Below are 25,420 nucleotides of genomic sequence, written 5' to 3'. Positions count from 1 at the left end.
TGATTTCTTTGATTGGAGCAAAATATGCTTGTTAATCTTATTCTGTCATATTCAATCGCATAATAAAAAATGCTTAGCAGATTCATCCAATTAATCAGCAAAGGTGGCTTTTTTCAAAAATAATAATTTAAAAAAAAAAAAAAAAAAGTGCACCATCACCCAACACATGATTATCAAAGCAGAAAAAAATGAGATTATTGTCTCAACAAGGCAAGCCTTTACGCCTGCTAATGGGATGGAGAACTGACATTACTCCAGAATCCATACAACTCCAGAAAGGTAACGAACACTAAGACGAGATGAAACCAAGAATTTTACAATGAGAACAAAACCTGAACAATAATCATCAATAAGCGTAACAATAATTAATTGGTGACAACCTTATATTAGCCTATCGTTTGATCCCAATTTTAAACAAAGTACACTGTACACATCTGCTGCATAAACTGACCAATCGAATGTTCGGGATCCTGGCTATCAGCTCTGGATCCAGGTTCAAACCACGATGAATAGATCTCTAGAGTCATTCCAGTACGGCAACTTCTTGATCGACTCTCCAGTAGTTTGCATCGTTGAACTCTTTTGTTCCTGCCCCACCATCATCTGTGGTTTCCTTTTCCGGTGATTTAGGAACAATGCTCCTTTTCAGTGGAGCGGCTTCGCCAACAATCCCCTCTTTAAGAGCATGTTCCATCGCCTTCTCAGTACCCTCAATTTCCACGCCAACAAATTCAACATCCTCTTCAAACAACGAAGGAACAGTGGCTGCTTTCTGACTAGAATCAGATCCAGATGAACTTTTGCTCGAACCAGGGAATAAAACACCATTTGGAATAGATTCTCCACTGCAACTAGAAGTGGAACTAATTGGTGGAGTTGCTATCTCCCCTGAGTTAGCAATATGGTCAGCAGAATTATTATGATCTTCAAATGGGTTCCCACTGGATCCACCAACTTGAATATTTGGGGCATCCCCCCATGCTACCCATTCGGGTAGAGACCTGTCACCAAAGGGGTCGTCACGGCCTGACGTCTCAAAATGGAACGGAGTCATGTCAGCTGAGGCGACTGCTTTCTCATTCTGTTGATTGAAGTCTCCATTATTACCGGAATTGGCTCCACTTAGCCCATTAAACGTGTTTGAACTAGAACTGGGTGTTGCATTAGAATTTTTGCTCTCAGCCAATTCATCCTCTTCTCCAACTACCACTTCATCATCACTATTGCTGTTACTACTATTTGACGTTCCATTGAGGTTAATATCCTCCATCACATCAGTAGGTGAGGTACTCATTGAAGCATCACCAATTCTATCATCTTGGAACGCAAACCAGTTTGAATTTGTGAACAAACTGCTACAGAAGTTGAAAGGCGGGAGAAAAGGAAAAGATAGCTGTTATACAAACAGTGATAAGTCTTAAAAGATAAAACTGAGATGTTACAACTCTAAAGCCTAGATATACTACCTTATTGCCTAAACTCTAGTAAATTTTAAACAAATATAAGATCATATGCAAGTGGAGATCTTGTAAAAACTACAGCATGTTAGGTCGTTTTACATCCCACCTATAAGAGATGTATGTCTGTTTTCCTGATTTTAGAAGGTGTTATGAGTTCATGTTAGTTGAGCCATGTTTTCATGTGAACTCTTCAACTTTTAACACACTGGAAGACCCAAAAAAATTTAAAAAACACACAGTCAAATAATTGGAAAGGAACGCATTTCTCTTTCTTGTCATCTGTATTCTTCTTATTTATTTTTTCACTTTCTTTGCTAGAAGCAAATGTGCTCAACTGACTCCTTGACAAAATTTCCTTCAGAAAATGAGAACTTGAACTTACCTCCCCTGGTCATCTGCCAACCTAAGGGATGATATCACAACTTCAGCAGACTCATCATCAAAATAAACATCCTACAAAGGCATGAAACATAAGACTGTGATGAATACCAGGGAAGCGATAACAAATAGCAAATGCAATAATGACCGATAATATATACAACAAGGAAGATGAATTAATAAGGGATATGAAAGTATTACCTCATCATCTCGATCAAGAGCTCCACGCCCCTGGAAAATGCAAGAAAGACCTGAGTGAGCTGATACTGAAAGTCTCCCCATAACCAATGGTCAATATGGGGTTGCAATACAAAAATGTAAATGAGCTTACATGTTCCTCTTTTTCTTCCTTTTGCGTGCAGAACCTCACCCTCTACCACACCATCCCAAACTTCCCCTCCCAAAAACGAAAGAAACTTACCTCTTCAGCATCATCATTATCATATATGGTGTAGCGGAATGCTTGACTCAGATTATTTGCTAAAGCGGCTACATCATAGTCTCTGTCATGAACATCTTCCTCATCACTCTCCCTTGTTCTGTCGTGCAATGCAGTTGGTCGGCTGGTCATACGAATAAAGGACATTAACATAAACTCATTATTTTGTGGAAAAGCAGCAGAGCAGAAAAGGGATTAGCTAATAAACTTAAAAAATGTCTTTGCCTCCAAAAGAACTTTTCTAAACCACCCTTAGACCTCCACTCGTCTTAAACAGTTCTTCAAATCCATGTTTATCCCAATGTAATTCTGCAAGCCTCTCTTGACAATTTCATTAACGAATTTCTCTCAGAATTTGTTTCATCTAATACCGAGACATCTAGGACACTAGATCACAACAATGAACAAGTATATTGTGTCAGATTGTTGTGAGCGAAAGCATGTGCTTTCCGTTATTCCTAGCTTCTCCCACCCACCCAAATTTCTCTTTTCCCCATTTTCTACTTCCTCCTCATATTTGAATATTCAAAACTTGCGTAGAAGGAATTACAGACAGGGAGTGCAGCGCTTGTTTGAACACCAACACTATAATGAATGACTTGCTTGAAGTACCCGATACTTTCAAACTTCACTTTGCTTTGTGCATACTCCTTATTTACTTTTCCATTCTGTACTACTGTACTGGGGCATCATTTAACATGTATAAAAATAGCCCAGGAACTGTTCCAAGCAATAGCTTCAGTAAAATAATTATCCAGCTTCAGATCTTAAAGTATAATGCAGACAACCATTATGGGTGATTTCATATTGGCAATCAAGTAGCAGAATCAGAAAAAAGAGAAGAACCTTACCCACAAACCCAGCGATAGACATTTTCTGTTGTATTACGCTCCTGTAAAACAGTAGTATGCCAATCACTCCATTCCATATTCTTCTGGAATACACAATGTGCAGAAAAACAAGTGAGAACAGCAATATCATTATTAAGAGACGATACCAATATCAACAAATAACAGGAAACCAGAGAGAATCGGCAATATCACTACCAAACGCCAAGAGATTCAGCATATCAATACCGAAGGCCATCTCAAAATAAACTCTGCCCACATGAGGAGCGATTATTGATTCATGAAAAGGAATTTTTTCGTAACAGATCATTCAAACTATTTCTAATGCCATGCACAGCAGAATATATGTCAATGCAGTATCCAAATTTGTCAAAAAGGAACCAAGTTTCAGTGCATAATTTTTTTTTAGAATTTCTGGAGCATCGAAAGGCAAGTAATTGTTTGTTAAAATTTTTCAGTGGCCCTCATGAAGTTTCCAAAAAGAATGTTATCTTAAAGGAAACACAATAAAATTTTACATTAAAGCTTCAGTAATAATTAATTCAGAGAAAGACTCAGGACCTAGGTTTAGAGAAGCTTATCAAGCAACAAAATGATATCTGACGAACCTCGAGATGTGCTCGAATGCAGTTATCATTGTTTCCCAACTGAACGAGTTTGTTAGAAATCCTAGTTATATGCCCTATGTTACCTAATCGGGGTGCTCGTCTTCCAGTAGCTGGTAAGGTGGGCTGCATCAGTTAAAAACACCATTAAACACTTACACAAGTCATTACCAGCATTAAGATTGCATTGTTCAAATTAAACAGACATATCAAAGGATTTTGTCGCTTCACAAAGAATAACCTGATTTTCTTCACCAGAAACTGTAGGCTGTTTATCTGTTTGAATAATTTTCCCAATCAAATTGCACTCTTCAAAAAGATGATCGACAATTGTGATGTTCTTGCTTTCCAAGCATGAGTAAATTATACTCTCAACATGATGATGCAACGCATTGTTATAAGGGTACCTAGACAGGAATTAAGTAAATAGTAAGAATGTCAAACAAGAAATTGGTTTTAAAAATTTCAAGAATAAGGATGTAAGAACGTTCAGTCCAAACAATGTTTAAGGTAAAGAATCCAGGAACATTGACATAAAATCTTACTCAAAAAAGAGATTCAGGACCCTCTCAATTGTTCTGGAGCTAATCAATTCTTTCTCCGCAACTTCATTGCCAGTTTTCAGTAGCACGGAAATGAATTCAACAATCTACAAGGAGGACACGACATTTCTACGATGAGATCAAAAGACTTGGACAAGATTACTAACTCAATCGACCACAGACACCAATGCTGCAAACATTCAAGAATTGGATGTACTTATTCAAAGCCTACTATCCCAAGTACTAGAACCTGATAAAAATATGACAAGTTGCCATCAGAGCAACATACACAAGATTTACAACTCCTTTGCAAGAGAACATAAAAATATGTGATCCCTTGACAAAAAAGAGGAAACATCATAATAGTGAAGCTCTCTCTTTGCATATCCTCCAGAGGGAAAACCAATCAAATGGAAAGGAATAATAAAAGGCCAGCCCATTTTGTTCCAAGAACGTAACCAAGACAAACCTTTAAGCGATGTTTTCCTAGAGGCGGCCTGAGTTCTCCATATGTTGTTGGCAGAATCTTCTCATCAGATGACACACTCAATAGCTCAAGTAAACCACCTGCGCCATAAATGATGCAAAGTTTATTATACTTTTCAAGATGAGATTCAAATAAAGAAAATTCACAAATACAAGTAGCATTCTACTAGTAATTTTTTTCTTGCTTTTGCCAGGTGGCAGTACAGAATCACTTTGTAAAGGCATTGCATTTTTTACACTTGTCTACCAGCTGGTCTCTGGTAGAGAACTTGAAAATGACCTCTAAATGGTAGGACACAGGTAAACAAGTATTCAATAACTCAAAACCGTACGAACTTCCATCAGAAAACTTACTAAGTTTAGGAAGCATTGCATCAATAGTGTCAGGATTGGCATGCACGGGAGACTCATAAACCTGCTGGTTCCGGAAAGAATACATCATAGTTGATGGAATTGATCGTTTAGGATCAAGCAGAGATATGCAGACAGACAACGAATGGACAAGGGAAGACTTTGAATGTGAGTCTTCGAGGGCATGATCAAATATCCTAGCTACAAAACTGCATCCAGAGAAAGTTGCAGAGATTAATGAATTAAACTTACAATATATAGAAAAGATATGCCAAGACACCTATCAACTTCCAAGTATCAAAGTCCCACAAACCTTGGGCTGGATAGTTTGGTGGCCAGGGGGGATGGTGTGTTTCTGGTTATTGCACATAGTGCTTCTGCTGCATTAGCATGTACTTCGGGAGAACTCTGAAGGGGAAAAAACAATATATCACGAGATTCGAACTTCGGATCGTCATTCCGTAAAAGACCAAGTCGCAAAGTGCTTCCACACATAACTTAGAAATATATGAACTATTACCAAGAATTAAGAATGATAAATAAAAAATAGATTTTCCAGTCAACTCAATTAAGGTGGAGCAACGAGGACATGCATTCATAATTGGAGGGGATTTGGCCCAATAGTTAAGTGGTATTGTAACAGGTAATTCCTATCAGCCATTGAAAGACATCTAAGATCCTTCTGCTACTAACACCAAAAAGTCATGAGACTCTGCGCAGCGCTGAATAACCAACAACCTAAACAGTTAAACCAGGCAAAGCACGGTTGGATGGATGAATGGTAAAGACACTACGAAATAATAATGATAACAAGAGACACAAAAATAGATACCAACAGACCGCGAAGCGACGTAATCATATAATACTCTGGAAAAGGCACACCCAATACTAGAATACTCTGTAAACATTTTTCACTAGTATATACATCCAACCACCAGCACAGCAAATTAACATAAAATCACGTAATTTTTTACTTACAGAGGGGTTCAATTTGTCCACTATCATTTCTAATAAGCTGCTGTCAGCCAACCATTGCATTACATCCATAGTATTGGGGTACATATGATCATCAGCTCCTACAAGTCGCACCAAAACCTACAGAGAAAGGACTTATTTAGAGGAAAAGAGTGTCTCCGCTAGATCAACCAACACGATTTGACTTTATTAATGATTGCGTCAGATGGCAGAATGAAAAACCAAGCTTACTAACCTCCATTATGGATGTTATACCAATCAAATCCACCATCTGTTGAAAAACATCATGATGGGTCTGTAACCAAAAAAAATAAACACCAAGCCCTTATGAGGAAAAAGGGGAGACAAAATGCATTTAAAACAAGCACTTACACATTTCAAAGGAATCCAATATGCATTAAATCATTCTATGCAGAGTTTGCAAATAGAATGGCCTAATTATGGATCTTATAAGCACTAATTCCCGCCCAAAAACAAGATGCCTGAGGCAAACTTTCTTACATTAGCGAGCTCTGTGTTCAATAAGCAGTTTAAGCATGCGATGAACTCATGATCCTCCTAGCTTCACCGCCCATTTACCCAGATTAAGTAGATTTGCAAGAATACACATCAATATCAACTTCCCCAACAGATTCGGACAACTCGTTAAAAACATAATGGACATTCCGGACCCTAAAACTACTCATTCCCAGCATATCTTAGTTCAACTTTCATCAAAAGAAGGTAAATGCCAAGCAGCCAAGCACAAGCTTTCAAAGAATGCAAAATGAGTTATGCAGCTTTATTATTAGAACTTGTAGGCTTCTAAAATATAGGATGAGTTGGAATTTGGAAAATAAAGCAACGGCTTAAGCTCAAGATGGAACAGAAGAGCAAGTCCGACACATGGAAAAAACTATTAGAAGAAGAAATGGGAGTGTGTCAATAACTCGTATAATTCATAATGTGCAATGAATTTACTAGGCAAACCTGAACATAATTCATAAGTGGAACAGTCTTCCGCACCATAAGGCATATCACCACCTACAATGCAGCAAGAACTACATAAAGCAACTTGTTTTAGACCCAAAAAACGATTCAACAACTAAGGCCAAGGTATTTTGTCTGGATGAGTCAGATTTTACCTTACTAAAATACCCAGCCAGCAAGGCGCTATGCGGACAACTTGGTTCCAAAAAGGAAAAGAGCAAATTCATTAGCTGCAGCAAGACAGAGAGACGATTGAAACATCAGAGCAAGAGAACTTCATTTCTTACTTAAATTATCATGACTGCATCTTGTGAATACAATACCTCTTCATCATCCACTAAAGTCTTAAGGATGACATCAATTTCACAGGTAAATATCTCACAGGCAATGAAAGGGAACCTAGAAGGTGAAACAACATTAAAACCAAGAAAAAAGTGTTGTTAAATTACTATATTTAAGAAATTGCAGACACTTGCAAATACAACTACTGACATAACTGTTAAAGCGAGGTCATGACCTAGAAACTTACTTAAATGTTCGTTTGCTATCGGCATCCTCAGAAGGCTCTTCAATAATGTAGTGCAGCAACTGCTCAACCTGGGTCCTCTCTCTCAAACTGAAAAGCGAAAATAATAACCATCTTACTGTGAACTTTAAAATTTATAGCTGAACTAATAAACAATTAGTCAGGAACTACATTCTCTCCTGGGGGCATGCTAAATTAAAAGCATCTACATATAGTTTGAAATGGGAGAAATTTTACAAATTTATGAGACGACTGTTCAAAGCTTTGCATTCTTGGATGATCTCTTCTTCATCAAGCAGCTCTTCCAAAGTGAAGTTTTCCTTGTCTAATACTGCTTCAACCTAGAATTCCAAGGGAAAAACAAGTCTTATCATAAGCAACAGCACTCACCAGGATGGGAAAAAAGTCAACAGAAAGAGCAAACAAACACACACTGCATTGAGGTAACAGCTTAATTGAACAGTATTTACAGCGCGAGCTAGACTTAGTAAATGTCGGAATAAGAATAATGCAACACCAGGTTATGCAAGAAAGAGATGTACATAAAATACTAGGAGTACCATATAATTACATTACGAAATACTCCTGCCAGCAGATAGTGCTTACAGCTATAAAAAGACTCAGCAATCCGAAAAATAGTCCAACTAAAAAACCGTTATAAATTGCATAGATCTTCACTTTTACCAAAGTTCCTTCCTTCTAAAACTGTCTTATCTCTTTTCATTGATTTTTTTTTTTTTGTTAGATTTGAAAGTTATCATCGTGAATTCAATTAACATGAAATACTATTACGATTCTACTCACATTTGAATTCACTTTTTATTCGAGGTGTCCCAAATTATAAAATCAAATGAAACTTAGCTCAAAACTAAAGTATCATTTTTAATAACTAATTATGACGAGCTAAACAAAGTTAAACGACCACAAGAAGTAAGTTTACGAGCAAAATATAACGGAAAATCAAAAACAATTGAGTCAATAAAATTCTATTAGCTCATTCAATTTGAACAGTAGATAGAGATGGATCCAGAAACATACTGGAGAACAAGAGGAAAGAACTGGAAGCTTCCAAAACATATTCGAATCAGATAAACGGCGAGCTACACAGCAGGCGTCGAACAGATCTGTAAACCCTAAAATTGAATCTAGAGATTCGAGATGGAGGACGCAAAGGTGAGGGCTTTTTCAAGTTTTTGGAAGCAAAACCCTAGCTTAGCTTTTGAAGATCAAAACAAAGCGGAGCCGTAAATACCGATAGAGGAAGATAGAGAGAGAGTTTTTTTGTCATCAAAATGGCAGAGGAGAAACGAGGGCTACTATAATGTTTTCGTTGGATTGGGGAGATTGGGGACGCAAAAGTACAAAACTACAAATTGAATTCACGAAAACTCAAAAATTATTAATTATAAGTGGCAAGAGGGGAAAAAATGTACATTTAAGTCTTCACTACATTGTTATTTGTAAATATTTAATTAATACTTCTTCTTTATAACTGTAATCATGAAACTTACTGTATGATTTAGTACAAAATATTTGAATCTAAATAATTTTTTGTCAATGACTGTGTGTATCATCTCATGTATCTGGCCAAAATCCCATGTATTATATCTCATGCAAGTCAATTATAGCATGCAAGAACACCAAGAAATGATAAGAATTTCTTAACTTCCATTCAGTTATGTATTCAAGTATTTTTTTCTAATGAGTAAAAATTTTCTTAATTTATTTAGAAACAAACTAAATAATCTATTTTATATCACATAAGTGATTAAGATACAGTCAAATTTTCTTTTTACAATATGTTGTTTCTTTGAAATACTTAGGCCCATGATTTACTAAATAATCATAGCATGCTTAATTTTAGCATGTCTAACACCAAAATGGAGACACATGAAAGGGACGTGCCATGCTAGTGCCAGGGTTTGGATATATCGGGTGTGATCGGTGATTTTAGACAATAAAGATAAAAAATGATGAGTATGTGATAAAGTTTGATTAAATACTGGTGCATTATTTTGCAACTTGTATCCATACATAGAACACAAGTAATAATATTTGTGATTTCAATTCTTATAGTAATTTTACAATTATTGGAGAACAAAGGTACTAAGTGGGTGTTTGGACATAAGAATTATAAAATTTCAGAAAATATTTTTAAAAAAAATCAAGTAAAAATAGTATTTAAAAGTTAGAGTTGTGTTTGGACGTCAATACAATTTTGGGTTATTTTTGAATTTTTGTGAGTGATTGAAGTGAAAATTGAAAAATAACCTTTTGGAGTTTTTCAAATTTTTGAAAAATTCTGAAATTCATCTTCAAGTGAAAATTGAAAATTTCATGGCCAACCGCTTATTTTGAAAAAAAAAAGTGATTTTTTTTTTTGAAAAAAAATGAAAACTTTTGTACGGCCAAACGGCTCCTAAATGTCTCTCCATTTCTGCATCAAATCTTCATTCTTTTGATGTTAGGCGTCGTTTGGTTGGAGGTATAAGAAAAAATAATGCAAGCATTAGTTTTGTGTATTACTAATCCCTTATGGTATATTTTTTCAACCTATGTACATCCTATTTGGTATTATCCTATGTATTACTTATACATAGCAAATCATGATATTAGCAATGCAAGGATTTTTAATACTTGCATTAGCATGGTTAAAGACATAATTGCCCCTCAAATCTCTCAAAGTGTACAAAGTTAAAGAATGTGGCGGGTATTTTTTGTAAATAACTAATTTGTTTTTAGAAATTATGCAGTATTTTACTATACCAAACCATTCGGTATAACTAATCCCTTTCACACCCCCTTTTTACCTTAACCCCTCTAAAAATAATGAAGGTAATTTTTAAGTTCAAAAGGATTTTCAATCATAAAAGTGACAAAAGTTGTGTTTCAAAAGATTATTCAGAGTCATCACTTGATATTTGGTTTTGGTGTGCCAAGTCACCGTTTAAAAATAATTTCTTTCAAAACACGTTTGGCTCCAAAACTGATTGCACCAAAAATTCCGATTAAGGGGGTTCATTTGTGTCACGACCCAAAATCTCAACATGTCGTGATGGCGCCTATCTCGATACTAGGCAAGCCGATAATCTCAATAAAATCACAATTTCTCTTAAATTTGAAAATATAGTATTTAAATACAATACAGAATCCCACAAATACTGATACAAACACTCCCCAAAACCTGGTGTCACTGAGTACATGAGCATCTAATATGGATACAAGTCAAAAGAAAACGGTCTATAATAGTCTAAGACCAAATACAGTAAACAAGGAGATAGAGAAGGAGAGACAAGGTTTGCGAAACATGATAGCTACCTTTGAATCTCCAGAAAGTCAACTGTGCGAGAGAATCAACACCCGCTATGTCTGGGAATACCTAGATCTGCACACGAAGTGCAGGGTGTAGTATGAGTACAACCAACTCAGCAAGTAACAAAAATAAATAAGGAACTGAAGATAATGACGAGCTACACAGTTACAATTCATTTTCAGTAATCCCAGCAAAAAATAGACATGCTTTCAAATCCGGCAGTTTAAGTCAAATCAATTTTATACAATTCAAGTTCATGTAATCCGGATATAAAATCTTTCATAGAATTTCACATCGATGACAGATAGCAACTAAGTACAACAACAAATGAAAAGCAAGTACATCCTCTCACGAAACAGATACTCCACTCGTCACAACAACTCAACCACTCGGCTCTCAGCCCTCGGCACTCACACTCAATAGGTACCCGCGCTCACTAGGGGTGTACAGACTCCTAAGGGGCTCCTACAGCCCAAGCGCCATAATCTACACAAACAACTCACATGCTATAATATCCTGCACGGACAACTCACGTGCCATAATATCCTTACCTCACCGACAGGCCCTCGACCTTACTCAGTCCCTAACCTCTCTAGTCTCTAGGGCTCTCAGAAATTACAAAGATCAGCCCAAACAAATATAGCATAGTGTATCAACAAATATCAAGAAAGACTGAGGTGTAATACGCAAGAAAAATCATGACTAAGTACAAGACAATAATTAGCAAATAATTCAATAAGTACGCGACCTCTGCAGGTCCCAACAGTACTATAACATAGCCTAAGCATGATTTCTAACATGATTTACAGTCAAATTTCTTCAACACATAGAGAGCTTATAGCTAACAATAAATTATTCAACTATACAGTTTTCACGGGACGGACCAAGTCATAATCCCCTCGGTGCACGCCATACGCCCGTCACCTAGCATGTGTGTCACCTCCAAAATAATCACATGACACAAAATTCTGGGGTTTCATACCCTCAGGACCAGATTTAAAGCTGGTACTTACCTCAAGCCGTGAAATTCTTATTCTGAAATGTCCCTTCCTCGTGAATTGGCCTCCAAATGCCTCGAATCTAGCCATAAATAATTCGTTTCAGTCAATAAAATTTATTGGAATTAATTCCATAAGAAAATGCTAATTTTTCAAAAAAACAAAATTTAGCTCAAAAAAAATATTCGTGGGGCCCATGTCTCGGAACCCGACAAAAGTTACAAAATCTGAAAGCTCATTCAACCATGAGTCTAACCATACCAATTTTACCAAAATCTGACCTCAACTAGACCCTCAATTCTTCAATTTAAACCAAGAGAGTTTTTTAAAATTTTCAACTTGATTCACCCAATAAATGATAAAAACAACCATGAATTCGGGTAATTTAACCAATATTGAGTTAAGAACACTTACCTCATTATTTTCCTTGAAAAACTCCCAAAAATCGCCTCTCCCCGAGCTCCAATCCGTCAAAAACTAAAAAAATTCAGAACTTAAACTCTCTGCCCAGACATTTGCTCTACGCGATCGCGAATATTCCCACGCGATCGCGAAGAACAAATTTTCATCGCCCAGATTTAACTCTACTCGATCGCGGACTTTCCCACGCGATCGCGATGCACAACATCATAGACCTACGTGATTGTGGACCAAACCACGCGATCGCGAAGCAAAAACGCGTGATTTCCATTTCTGCCCAATTTCCTCTACGCGAACGCGACCTTCTTCACGCGTTCGCGAATAACAAACTCACATAGTTACGCGATCGCGTCTCGCTTCACGTGATCGCGAAGCACAAAATGTCACTGCCTCACATTAACCCTACGTGATCGTAGATATCCCACGCGATCGCGTAGAACAAAACCCCTACTAACCAACTAAGCCTACACGATCGCAGACGCATTCACACAATCGCGTAGAAGGAAAACAACACCAGATATCAAAAAATTCCAGCAGTTATTCAAGCCCAAAATTTTCGATCCGTTAACCATCTAAAACTCACCTGAACCCCTCGGGACCTCAACCAAATATATCAACAAGTCCTAAAATATCATACGAACTTAGTCGAACCCTCAAATCACCTCAAACAACGCTAAAACCATGAATTACACCCCAATTCAAGCCTAATGAACTTTGAAATTTCTAATTTCTACAAATGACTCCGGAACCTATCAAATCACGTCCGATTGACCTCGAATTTTGTATGCAAGTCATAAATGATATAACGGACCTATTTAAATTTCCAGAATCGGATTTCGACCCCAATATCAAAAAGTTACTCCCCCCCCAGTCAAACTTTCCAAAAATTAAACTTTTGGCATTTCAAGCCTAATTCCACTACGGACCTCCAAATATTTTTTCGGACACGCTCCTAAGTCTAAAATCACCATACGGAGCTGTTGAAATTATCAGAATTCAAATCTGAGGTCATTTACACATAGGCCCATATTCGGTCCACTTTTCTAACTTAAATTTTCTATTATGAGACTAAGTGTCTCATTTCACTCTGAATTCCTTCCGGACTCGAACCAACTAATCCGGTAAGTAATAAAACAACTATAGAACACAAATTGAGCAATAAATAGGGGAACGGGATTATAATACTCAAAACGACCAGTCAGGTCGTTATATTTTTCCCCTATTAAACAAACGTTCGTCCTCGAACGGGTTTAGAATAATATCTGGAGTCTCAAATAAGTGTGGATAGTTGCTCCACATCTCCTGCTCAATCTCCCAAGTAGCTTCTCCGACTGGCTGGCCTATCCACTGCACCTTCACTGATGCTATGCTCTTTGATCTCAGCTTTCAAACCTGCCGATCTAAAATAGCCACCGGCTCCACATCATAAGTCAAATTACCGTTCAGTTGTACTGTACTGAAATCTAGAATATGAGACGGATCCTCGACATAATTTCGGAGCATGGATACATTGAACACTAGATGAACACCTGATAGACTAGGTGGCAAAGCAAGTTCATAAGCCACCTCTCCAATTTTCTTAAGTATCTCAAAAGGCTCAATATACCGAGGGCTCAACTTACCCTTCTTCCCGAACCTCAACACACCCTTCATTAGTGAAATCTTGAGCAGAACCTTCTCCCCAACCAGTGTAAGCTACATCACGGACCTTCCTGTCGGCATAACTCTTCTGTCTAGACCGCGCCTTGCGAAGCCGTTCCTGAATCACTTTGACCTTTTCTAAAGCATCCTGAACCAAGTCAGTACCCAATATTCTAACCTCACCCGGTTCAAACCAACCCACTGGAGACCTACACCGTCTCCCATATAAAGCTTCATACGGAGCCATCTGAATGCTTGACTGGTAGCTATTATTGTAAGAAAACTCCCGAGTGGCAGAAATTAATCCCAAGAACCCCCAAAATCAATGACACAAGCACATAGCATATCCTCCAATATCTGAATAGTGCGCTCGGACTGTCCGTCCGTCTGAGGGTGAAATGTTGTACTCAACTGAACATGTGTGCTCAATTCTCGTTGCACTGCTCTCCAAAACTGTGATGTAAATTGCGTGCCCCGATCTGAAATGATGGACACCGGCACACCGTGTAAGCGAACAATCTCGCGAATATAAATCCCAGCTAACCGCTCCGAAGAATAATTAGTACCAACTGGGATAAAATGTGCGAACTTAGTCATCCGATCTACAATCACCCAAACAACATCAAACTTTCTCAAGGTCCGTGGGAGCCCCAACTACAAAATCCATGGTAATACGCTCCCATTTCCACTCCGGAATTTTAATTCTCTGAAACAATCCTCCCGGCCTCTAATGTTCATACTTTACCTGTTGACAATTTAGACACCGAGCTACAAACCCAATTATATCTTTCTTCATCCGCCTCCACCAATAGTGCTGCCTCAAATCCTGATATATCTTTGCGGCACCTGGATGAATGGAGTACCGCGAACTGTGAGCTTCCTGGAGAATCAACTCATGCAAACCATCTATGTTAGGCACACATAGCCTGCCCTAAATCTGTAATACATCGTCATCTCTAATAGTGACTTCCTTGGCATCACCGTGTTGAACCGTGTCCTTAAGGACAAGCAAATGTGGATCATCATGCTGGTGCTCTTTGATGCGATCATATAAAGAAGACCGAGAAAACATACAGGCCAAAACTCGATTCGGCTCGGAAACATCCAATCTAACAAACTGGTTGGCCAAGGCCTGAACATCCAAGGCTAAAGGCCTTTGTGCTACCGGTAAGTATGCTAAGCTGCCCAAACTCTCCTCCTTACGACTCAGCGCATCGGCCACCACATTGGCCTTTTCGGGATGATAGAGAATGGTAATGTCATAATCCTTAAGCAACTCTAACCACCTTCGCTACCGCAAATTAAGATCCTTCTGTTTAAACAAATGTTGTAGACTCCGATGATCGGTATATACCTACATTGGACACCGTACAAGTAATGCTGCTAAATTTTCAAGGCATGAACAATATCTGCTAACTCAAGATCGTAGACTGGATAATTCTTCTTGTGTACCTTTAACTGCTTGGACGCATAGGCAATCACTCTACCGTCTTGCATCAGCACTGCGCCGAGACTAATACGCGACGCGTCACAATACACAGTATAAGACTCTGAACCTGTAGGCAACACCAATACTGGAGCTGTAGTCAAAGCTGTCTTGAGCTTCTGAAATCTATCTTCACACTTATCCGACCACCTGAATGGAGCACCTTTCTACATCGATTTAGTCATAGGCAATGCAATAGATGAGAATCCCTCCACAAAATGACGATAATAACCGGCCAAGCCGAGAAAACTTCGAATCTCAATAATTGAAGATGGTCTGGGCCAACTCTAAACGGCCTCTATTTTCTTTGGATCCACCTTAATTCCTTCACTGGACACTATATGTCCCAAGAATGCCACTGAACTAAGCTAGAACTCACACTTAGAGAATTTGGCATAAAGTCTCTCATCTCCCAGCCTCTGTAATACAACACCTAAGTGTTGTGCATGCTCCTCTTGGCTATATGAGTATACCAGAATATTATCAATAAATACTACTACAAATAAATCAAGATATGGTCGGAACACACTATTCATCAAATGCATAAATACTGCTTGGGTATTGGCTAGCCCAAAAGACATCACGAGAAATTCGTAGTGGCCATAACGAGTTCTTAATGTCGTTTTTGGAATATCCGAATCCCGAATTTTTAACTGGTGATACCCAAATCTCAAATCAATTTTGGAGAACACCCTCGCTCCTTGAAGCTGGTCAAATAAGTTATCAATACGTGACAAAGGATATATATTCTTGATTGTAACTTTATTCAACTGCCTATAATCAATGCACATCCGTATAGTACCATCTTTCTTTTTCACAAACAGAACTGGTGCACCCTAAGGTGACACACTAGGCCTAATAAACCCTTTCTCAAGGAGTTCCTGAAGTTGCTCTTTCAATTCTTTTAACTTAGTTGGTGCCATACGATACGGAAGAATAGAAATGGGCTGAGTGCCGTGCGCCAAGTCAATATCGAAATCAATATCCCTGTCGGGTGGCATACCCGGCAGGTCTGCAGGAAATACATCCGAAAAATCTCGCTCGACCGGTACTGAATCAATAATAGGAGTATCTGTATCAACATCTCTCACAAAGGCCAAATATGATAGACACCCCTTTTCAACCATATGTTGGGCCTTCAAATAAGAAATCACCCTGCTAGGAACAAAATCTAAAGAACCTCTCCATTCAACTTTCTGCAACCCCGGCATCGTTAACGTCACGATTTGTGCGTGACAGTCCAGAATAGCATGACATGGAGACAACCAATCCATACCTAAGATTATATCGAAATCAATTATACTGAGTAATAAGAGATCAACTCTAGTCTCCAATTCCCCAATAGTTACCACACACGATCAATACACACGGTCCACAGTAATAATATCACCCACCGGTGTAGATACACAAACAAATGAAACTAAGGACTCACAAGGCATATCCAGATAATGAGCAAAATATGATGATACATATGAATAAGTGGAACCAGGGTCAAATAATATAGAAGCCTCCCTGTGGCACACTGAAACAATACTTGTGATCACTGCATCTGAGGAAACAGCATCTGGCCTGGCAGGAAAAGCATAGAATCGGTCTTGACCTCTACCTGACCAGCTTCCCCCTCTTGGGAGACCCCTAGCTACCTGACCCCCACCCCGAGCTGGCTGGGCGGGTTGTGTAACTACTAGTGCTGGTACTGGTCCCGTTGGTCAAGAACTCTGTTGTGTAGCCCCATTCAACAACCTAGGACAATCTCTCTTGAAATGACCCAATTCTCCGCACTCGAAACAACCCCTCCTCTGACGAAACTGTTGCTCATGAAAACCCGAATAATTACCTGTAGAAGCATGAGCGGACGAGGCATGATGAGAACTCTGCGCTACTAGTGCACTGAATGAAGACTAGCCTGAGTGAGTACTGTAAGAACCGTGGCTAGCTGATGCACCATGATGATCTGGACGGCCCGTCTGAGCGTGTCTGTAAGAACGACCCCTACCGCGGTAAAACTGACCCCCTGAAGGAACACCGCTGAAATCACCTAAACCACGAGGCCTCTTAGCCTCCCTCTCAACCCGTTCCTGACTGCGAACCATCTCAATCTGACGAGCAATATCGACCACCTCGTCGAAAGTAGCACCAGACACACACTCTCTAGACATGAGTACTCGCAACTGAAAAGTGAGGCCATTTATGAACCTCCTAATCCTTTCCCTGCCTGTGGGAATCAACCAGATAGTATGACGGGCCAAATCTGAAAATCTTATCTCATAATGTGTCACTTACATATCACCCTGATGAAGTTGCTCAAACTGCCTGCGCAGCTCCTCTCTGCATGACTGAGGCACGAACTTCTCCAGGAATAGACCGGAGAGCTGCTGCCAGGTAAGGGGTGTTGCACCGACCGACCTACACCTCTCGTAAGCCTCCCACCATCTGAAGGAAGCCCCAAAAAACTGAAAAGTAGTGAATGAGACCCCATTGGTCTCTAGAATACCCGTTGTCCGAAGCATCCATTGACACTTATCTAGAAAACCCTGAGCATCCTCTAACTCCGCACCGCTAAAAGATGGAGGTTGAAGCCTCTCAAATCTCTCAAGTCTCCTCTGCTCATCATCTGCCATAACAGGAACTACCGGGGCATAAGCAGTTGCAGCCGGCTAGGCTGGTAGTGTCCCCGGTATCTGAAGTCCCTGTACTACCAGGTCTAGAGTACGTGCAACTGGGGTATAAGTACCTCCCCCGGCCTGAGAAGTGGCAGGTGCGGCCTGAGCCGAAACCACCTGAGCCAGACCAATGCAAGCTGCCAATATCTGGGCCAAAGTCTCCTGAAGGACTGGAACCTCAATGGGCACAGTTGGTGGCTGAGCTGATCCTGTCGGCTCAGCTATATCTGGAATCTGCTCTTGAGCTGGAGCAACTGGTGGTACTACAGGTGCTGGTCTAACTATAGTACGAGCTACACCTCGACCTCTACCTCGACCCTGGACTCTACCACGGCCCCGGCCTCTTGCGGCCCTAACTGGTGGCACTGGTGGATGACCGTCCGATCTGGTAGTACGTGTCCTCATCATCTGTGAGAGAATAGATTAACAAAAATTTAGTTTTCCAGAATCAACAAATTCGCACGACAGAATACAAGAAAGTGAAATTTTCCTAAGGGTTCTGCAGCCTCTCGAAGATAAGTACATACGTCTCCGTACCGATCCCCAAGACTATACTAAACCTGCTCATGACTCATGAGACCTATGTAACCTAGGCTCTGATATCAACTTGTCACGACCCAAAATCCCAACCTGTCGTGATGGCGCCTATCTCGATATTAGGCAAGCCGATAATCTCAATAAAACCACAATTTCTCTTAAGTTTGAAAATATAGTATTTAAATACAATACAGAATCCCACAAATACTGATACATACACTCCCCAAAACCTGGCGTCACTGAGTACATGAGCATCTAATATGGATACAAATCAAAATAAAATGGTCTATAATAGTCTAAGACCAAATACAGTAAACAAGGAGATGGAAAATAAGAGACAAGGTATGCGAAATACGGCAGCTACCTTTGAATCTCCGAAAAGTTAACTTTGCGAGAGAATCAACACCCGCTATGTCCGGGAACACCTGGATAGGCACACGAAGTGCATGGTGTAGTATGAGTACAACCAACTCAGCAAGTAACAAAAATAAATAAGGAACTGAAGATAATGACGAGCTGCACAGTTACAGTTCATTTCCAGTAATCCCAGCAAAGAATGGACATGCTTTCAAATCCGGCAGTTTAAGTCAAATCAATTTTATACGGTTCAAGTTCATGTAATCCGTATATAAAATCTTTCATAGAATTTCACATTCATGACAGATAGCAACTAAGTGCAACAACAAATGAAAAGCAAGTACAATCTCTCAGGCAACAGATACTCCACTCGTCACAACAACTCAACCACTCGGCTCTCAACCCTCAGCACTCAGACTCAATGGGTACCCGTGCTCACTAGGGGTGTACAGACTCTGGGGGGCTCCTACAACCCAAGCGCCATAATCTGCACGGACAACCCACTTGCTGCACGGATAACTCACGTGTTATAATATCCTGCACGGATAACTCACATACCATAATATCCTTACCTCACCGTCAGGCCCTCGGCCTTACTCAATCCTCAACTCTCGGGCTCTCAGAAATAACAAAGATCAGCTCAAACAAAGATAACATAGTGTATCAACAGATATCAAGAAAGACTGAGTTATAATACGCAAGAAAAATCATGACTAAGTACAAGACAACAATTAGCAAATAATTCAATAAGTACGCGACCTCTGCGGGTCCCAACAACACTATAACATAGCCTAAGCATGATTTCTAACATGATTTATAGTCAAATTTCTTCAACACATAGAGAGCATATAGCTAACAATAAATTATTCAACTACACAGTTTCCACGGGACGAACCAAGTCACAATCCCCTCGGTGCACGCCCACACGCCCGTCACCTAGCATGTGCGTCACCTCCAAAATAATCACCTGACACAAAATTTTTGAGTTTCATACCTTGAGGACCAGATTTAAAATTGTTAATTACCTCAAGCCGTGAAATTCTTATTCTGAAATATCCTTCGCTCGTGAATTGGCCTCCAAACGCCTCGAATCTAGCCATAAATAATTCTTTTTAGTCAATAAAATTTATTGGAATTAATTCCATAAGAAAATGCTAATTCTCCATAAAAATCCAAAATTTAGCTCAAAAAACATCGCCCGTGAGGCCCACATCTCGGAACCCGACAAAAGTTATAAAATCTGAAAGCCCATTCAACCACGAGTCTAACCATACCAATTTTACCAAAATCCGACATCAACTCGACCCTCATTTCTTCAATTTAAACCAAGAGGGTTTTCTAAATTTTTTAACTTGATTCACCTAATAAATGATAAAAATAACCATGAATTCGGGTAATTTAACCAATATTAAGTTAAGAATATGTACCCCATTATTTTCCTTGAAAAACTCCCAAAAATCGCCTCTCCCTGAGCTCCAATTTGTCAAAAACTGAAAAAGGGACGAACTTAAATTCTCTGTCCAGATATTTGCTCTACGCGATCGCGAAAATTTCCACGCGATCGCGAAGAACAATTTTTTCATCGCCCAGATTTAACTCTACGCGATTGCGGACTTTCCCACACTATCGCGATGCACAACATCACAGACCTACGTGATCGCGGACCAAACCACGTGATCGCAAAGCACAAACGCGTGATTTCCATTTCTGCTCAATTTCCTCTACGCGAACACGACCTTCTTCACGCGTTCGCGAATAACAAACTCATATAGTTACGCGATTGCGTCCCGCTTCACGCGATCGCGAAGCACAAAATGTCACTACCTCACATTAACCCTACGCGATCGCAGATATCCCCATGCAATCGCATAGAACAAAACCCCCACTAACCAACTAAGCCTACACGATTGCAGACGCATTCACCCGATCGCGTAGAAGGAAAACAACATGAGATATCAGAAAATTCCAGCAGTTGTTCAAGTCCAAAATTTTCGATCCGTTAACCATCCAAAACTCACCCGAGCCCATCGGGACCTCAACTAAATATACCAACAAGTCCTAAAATATCATACGAACTTAGTCGAACCCTCAAATCACCTCAAACAATGCTAAAACCATGAATTACACCCCAATTCAAGCCTAATGAACTTTGAAAATTTTAATTTCTACAAATGACTCCAGAACCTATCAAATCACGTCCGATTGACCTCAAATTTTGCATGCGAGTCATAAATGACATAATAGACCTATTCAAATTTTCGGAATCGGATTTCGACTCCGATATCAAAAAGTTAACCCCCGGCCAAACTTCCCAAAAATTAATCTTTCGGCATTTCAAACCTAATTCTACTACGGACCTTCAAATAATTTTTCGGATACACTCCTAAGTCCAAAATTACTATACGGAGTTGTTGAAATTATCAGAATTGAAATCCGAGGTCGTTTACACATAGGTTCATATCCGGTCCACTTTTCTAACTTAAATTTTCAATTATAAGACTAAGTATCTCATTTCACTCTGAATTCATTCCAGACCCGAACCAACTAATCCGGTAAGTCATAAAATAACTATAAAGCATAAATTGAGTAGTAAATGGGGGGACAAGGTTATAATACTCAAAACGACCGGCCGGGTCGTTACAATTTGACTCGTGGAGAAGGTGTTAGGCACTCCCAAAGTCCCGTGAAGGTCACGGTTGCGTACCTGATCTAGTTGGCTTTAAAAAATATCAAATTGAGGTATAAAACAAACAAGAAGAAAACACAAACAGAATATAAGCTCAAGGTCGTCCCCACCTAATAAACGAAAGAAAAGAAAATAACAAAGTAAATCTAATTATCTTAAATTATGCCTCTGAGATGATGTCGCATCGACCTTCTTTTACATTTACTTCGGGGCATTTTCCGGATTAATTTAACTAATGGAACGACCTCTCGCCTCAAATAATAATAATAATAATAATAATATTAAAAACAACGTCCTAATATTGCCTCCCCAAGTGTGGTCGGCCTAGGCATACTCCTAGCGAGTAAGTAAGAAAAGTAAAACGAAACTAAAATAAATAAATAAAAACTCATTTCATGCTCTATTTCTTTTCAACGATTAATTCCCAAAACCCCTCAGCCCACAAAGAGACATATCACAGTGATGAATACAAACGACGAACAAAAAAACATAGAACTAAACAACCCATTAAATAAATATTCAGGCCATTCAATGAAACTAAATAAATAGACATCCAAATAAAATAGCAGAATAGTAAACTAAATGAATCAAAACTATTGGGAGAACCATTAAAAGATTTCGTATCACCTCAATTCCTTATCAAATCCTCGTCATGTCAATTCCTAAATTTTAATCCAATAAACTCCTCTTTTATTTAAATGTTTACCAAATTGTCCCAACAATAGACTAGAGTGATTCATACCTCGAACAGTAAACTCACATTGAAGGAATGAGCAAGGAACACAAAACATGCCTAACAAGTAGATTCGAACTTCACATAGCCAAAATGATATCATCGGAGACTCCAATGGGATTGAACAGAGAGTTCTAGTAAGAATAATGATGTTTAAATCATAAACCAACTAGCATAACTAGTAAACTTGTTAATCCTATATAACTGAAAATGTTTTCATCCAACTGAAGTAACGTGACTATGGCATGGAAAATTAATTGTAATTAACAAGACCCTCTCACCTCATTTTAATTTCACAAAGTATTTACTTACAAAAGAAGCTTTTAACCATGACTTATGCCAAAGAAGTATCCCAAGCACTTAAACACAATATCAACAACTCTCAACAACCATCAAAAGGCAAAAATCTAAAAGTTGTATAGTAAATCCCATATTCAAGGCATTTTACCCACTTAATTGGAACATTATTTTAGCTATAAGATGAATTAAGTATAATTATATTCAACTCAAAATAAAGAACTAGCACATACTTCAAATACTTTCAATTTAAATCATAGATTCTTAAGTACACCAACTCACTAAAACATATGATTATTTATTGAATACCCTTTTAAGAGAATTATGAAGACCGTTAAATATTCATGCCATTACGCACGGAAAGAAAAAGAAGAGCACATAACACTTTACTTTATTTTAACATAACACCTCAAGCAACCAACTGTAGATTCAATGTGAAAGTGGTACGAAACTAAAGATTTGAATACGTGTTAAATGTTGAAATTTCACTATGGAATAAAACTTTAAAGGAAACACAATCAACACAACATAAACGTGGCTCAAAAAATTAAACGAAATCCTAGAAATCACTACTGAGTTTAACTTGTCTTTTAATGGCTCTCCTAATATTTGATTCACAATAATCCATATTAAGTTAAAGGGAAAGAAATGAACTTGTTAAAGCAAAATTTCTTTAATAACAACAGAAGAGATCAGCAATTCCAAAATTTGGCTCCAAAAATTCATCTAAGAAGCAACAGTACAAGCGAGCAGGAACAACGAACTTTTAATCGGAATCGAGTGCCTCACCTCAAAACGATGAACTCGACCTCGAACGACAACTGGAACTTCCAGAACAATAGCGCATCAGTCCATGGGTGAAGATCAAAATAGAAAACTAATTTTTTTTTTGGTATTTTCCGAATCTGACGCAAAAATTAAACTAGGAAGAACTAATTGTTTTTTTGTATCTCAATGAACTAAAATCAAAAGTCCAAAAGAAGAAAGATGAAAGCCCAAAACCTAGTTTTTGTCCTTCAAACTTTCTCTCCAAAACAAATCCCTCTAAGAATCTGAAATATCCCGTATATATCCGGCCTCTCGAACCTTCTATTCTCCTCTTCAAGAAAGCGGATTAAAATCTCTTTGGAGACAAGCACATGATAAATGTAAGGCTCGGATTAAACGGAATCGATCTGACGCCCTTCATTTATCCAGCACACGCCTTCTAGAGATTTCAATCGCGACATTTTATTTACAAACGGGCGAGTGAGGAAGGTAAGTGATGATTGAGAATATTCTTTTTGTCAGTAGTTCGTTAGGGCTTGGTAACGTAGAAGGGGAGAGAGGAGAGGACCATGTGGGTGAGTGAATTTAAGTGGGTGAACTCGCCCGATTTCGGCGAGTCTTGGGATTTATCATTACTCGCCCGATTCGAGTGGGTGAACTCGCTCGATTAGGGTTAGGTTATAATGTATGTTTTATGTGATGGTTTAAGGGGATATGGGTTGTTGGATATGAGTGGAATGGAAGGTCAAGATTAAATCTTTTAAAGAAAATGGGTTAAATGGGTTAGGTCGCGGGTTAGGGGTGGGTCGACTGGTTTAAAGGATTGGGTAGGGGGTCAGCTGATGGATTAAATAACATTGGGTTGATGTTAAGGAGCTGTTGGGCTTAGAATTGGACAAAGAAAAGCTGAAAATTCGATAAACCCAATTTTCTTCTAAAGTAGTATAAAATACTTATAGAAAATATAAAGTCACTCCTAATTGATTAGAATAAACTATTAAAATAAGACTAAAAGTTAAAGTGAAACTATTTTTGGTATTTTTCAAGATTATATTAAAATAAAGGTAGAGGAAAATAAATAAAAATCCTAATAAAATAAAATAGTATGACTACAATAACATTAATGTAACTATTATATATATATATATTTTTCTTTTGTGCTTTTAAATTATGTTTTGAAATTAAAAATAAAATAAATTAAAATTCTATAATAACTCAAATAAATATTTTAAAATATTAAAATACTAAAAATAACTTTAAAAACTGTGCGGGTCAAAAATTACATGCTTACAACTGCCCCTCTTTGCTTGAAAACTCAAAGAGGTTTTGAGCAAAGAATTGAGTAAGCAACGTAGTTGACTTCTGACCCGACACTTATCCAAAAGAGAACAAAGATGGATAAAAAGAATATGACTGAGCCCTGGTATTTGAGCTGCCTACATATCCTTGGTTATAAAGGAATCATGTGACATGTAGTTTAGAAGTAGGAAGAATATAGAAGGATACCGAGATGGAGAGTCAAGTGAAGCACAGTGTCGTCGAGGTTTCGGTCCATGATTCTTGTCAGTACATCAAAAATGAAAATTACAATTAAACTACAAAATCCTATATATTCTTTTGTCTTGAGTCTCCTCTCGGTCTTGTTGTGCATCTCGAATTGCTGACTCGCAATTTTAAGGCGAGATTCTTCTACTTCCAACTTGAATTGAAAATTGACCGTATTTCTTTAGGCGGGCTTCTGGTACTTGGACTTGAAATAAACTTGAACTTTGAAGTCGACTTGAGCTTGAAACTAATTTTGAAGTAAATACCCTCATTCTCCAGGCGGTTGCCTGACGTTCTGATCCGAAATTGAATTCATTTTGATGTAAATACCCTCGTTCTCTAGGTGGGTGCCTGCTAATGACTTGAACTTAAAATTAGCTCTGAAATGAATATCCCC

The 25,420-nt window shown here is 38.5% G+C and overlaps 1 protein-coding gene across 3 annotated transcripts; it reads right to left on the bottom strand.

The window, feature by feature from the left end:
- Window positions 1-312: 312 nt before the first annotated feature.
- On the bottom strand, window positions 313-8,868 carry LOC104085480 (uncharacterized). Of its 3 annotated transcripts, none has more exons than XM_009589519.4 (19): window positions 8,618-8,868; window positions 7,817-7,920; window positions 7,583-7,669; window positions 7,377-7,452; window positions 7,209-7,283; window positions 7,054-7,107; window positions 6,320-6,379; window positions 6,088-6,204; window positions 5,423-5,517; window positions 5,113-5,318; window positions 4,742-4,839; window positions 4,276-4,379; window positions 3,972-4,137; window positions 3,734-3,856; window positions 3,129-3,211; window positions 2,260-2,401; window positions 2,040-2,069; window positions 1,843-1,913; window positions 313-1,352 (listed from the first exon to the last, which is right to left on the bottom strand). In XM_009589519.4, the coding sequence occupies exons 1-19, from the start codon at window positions 8,654-8,656 to the stop codon at window positions 524-526; spliced, it is 2,559 nt and encodes an 852-aa protein (XP_009587814.1). In that variant the 5' UTR covers window positions 8,657-8,868; the 3' UTR covers window positions 313-523. The 3 variants fall into 3 exon arrangements, with proteins under 3 accessions (XP_009587814.1, XP_009587813.1, XP_009587815.1); XM_009589518.4 differs by having other exon boundaries at window positions 313-1,355; window positions 8,618-8,798; XM_009589520.4 differs by lacking the exons at window positions 7,377-7,452; window positions 7,583-7,669; window positions 7,817-7,920; window positions 8,618-8,868 and having other exon boundaries at window positions 313-1,355; window positions 7,054-7,124.
- Window positions 8,869-25,420: the final 16,552 nt, after the last annotated feature.

This window comes from Nicotiana tomentosiformis, chromosome 11, assembly GCF_000390325.3.
Source record: "Nicotiana tomentosiformis chromosome 11, ASM39032v3, whole genome shotgun sequence".
Classification (NCBI taxonomy): domain Eukaryota; kingdom Viridiplantae; phylum Streptophyta; class Magnoliopsida; order Solanales; family Solanaceae; genus Nicotiana; species Nicotiana tomentosiformis.
Note: the sequence above shows the minus strand (reverse complement) of the source record. Positions and strands in the feature narration are given on the sequence as shown.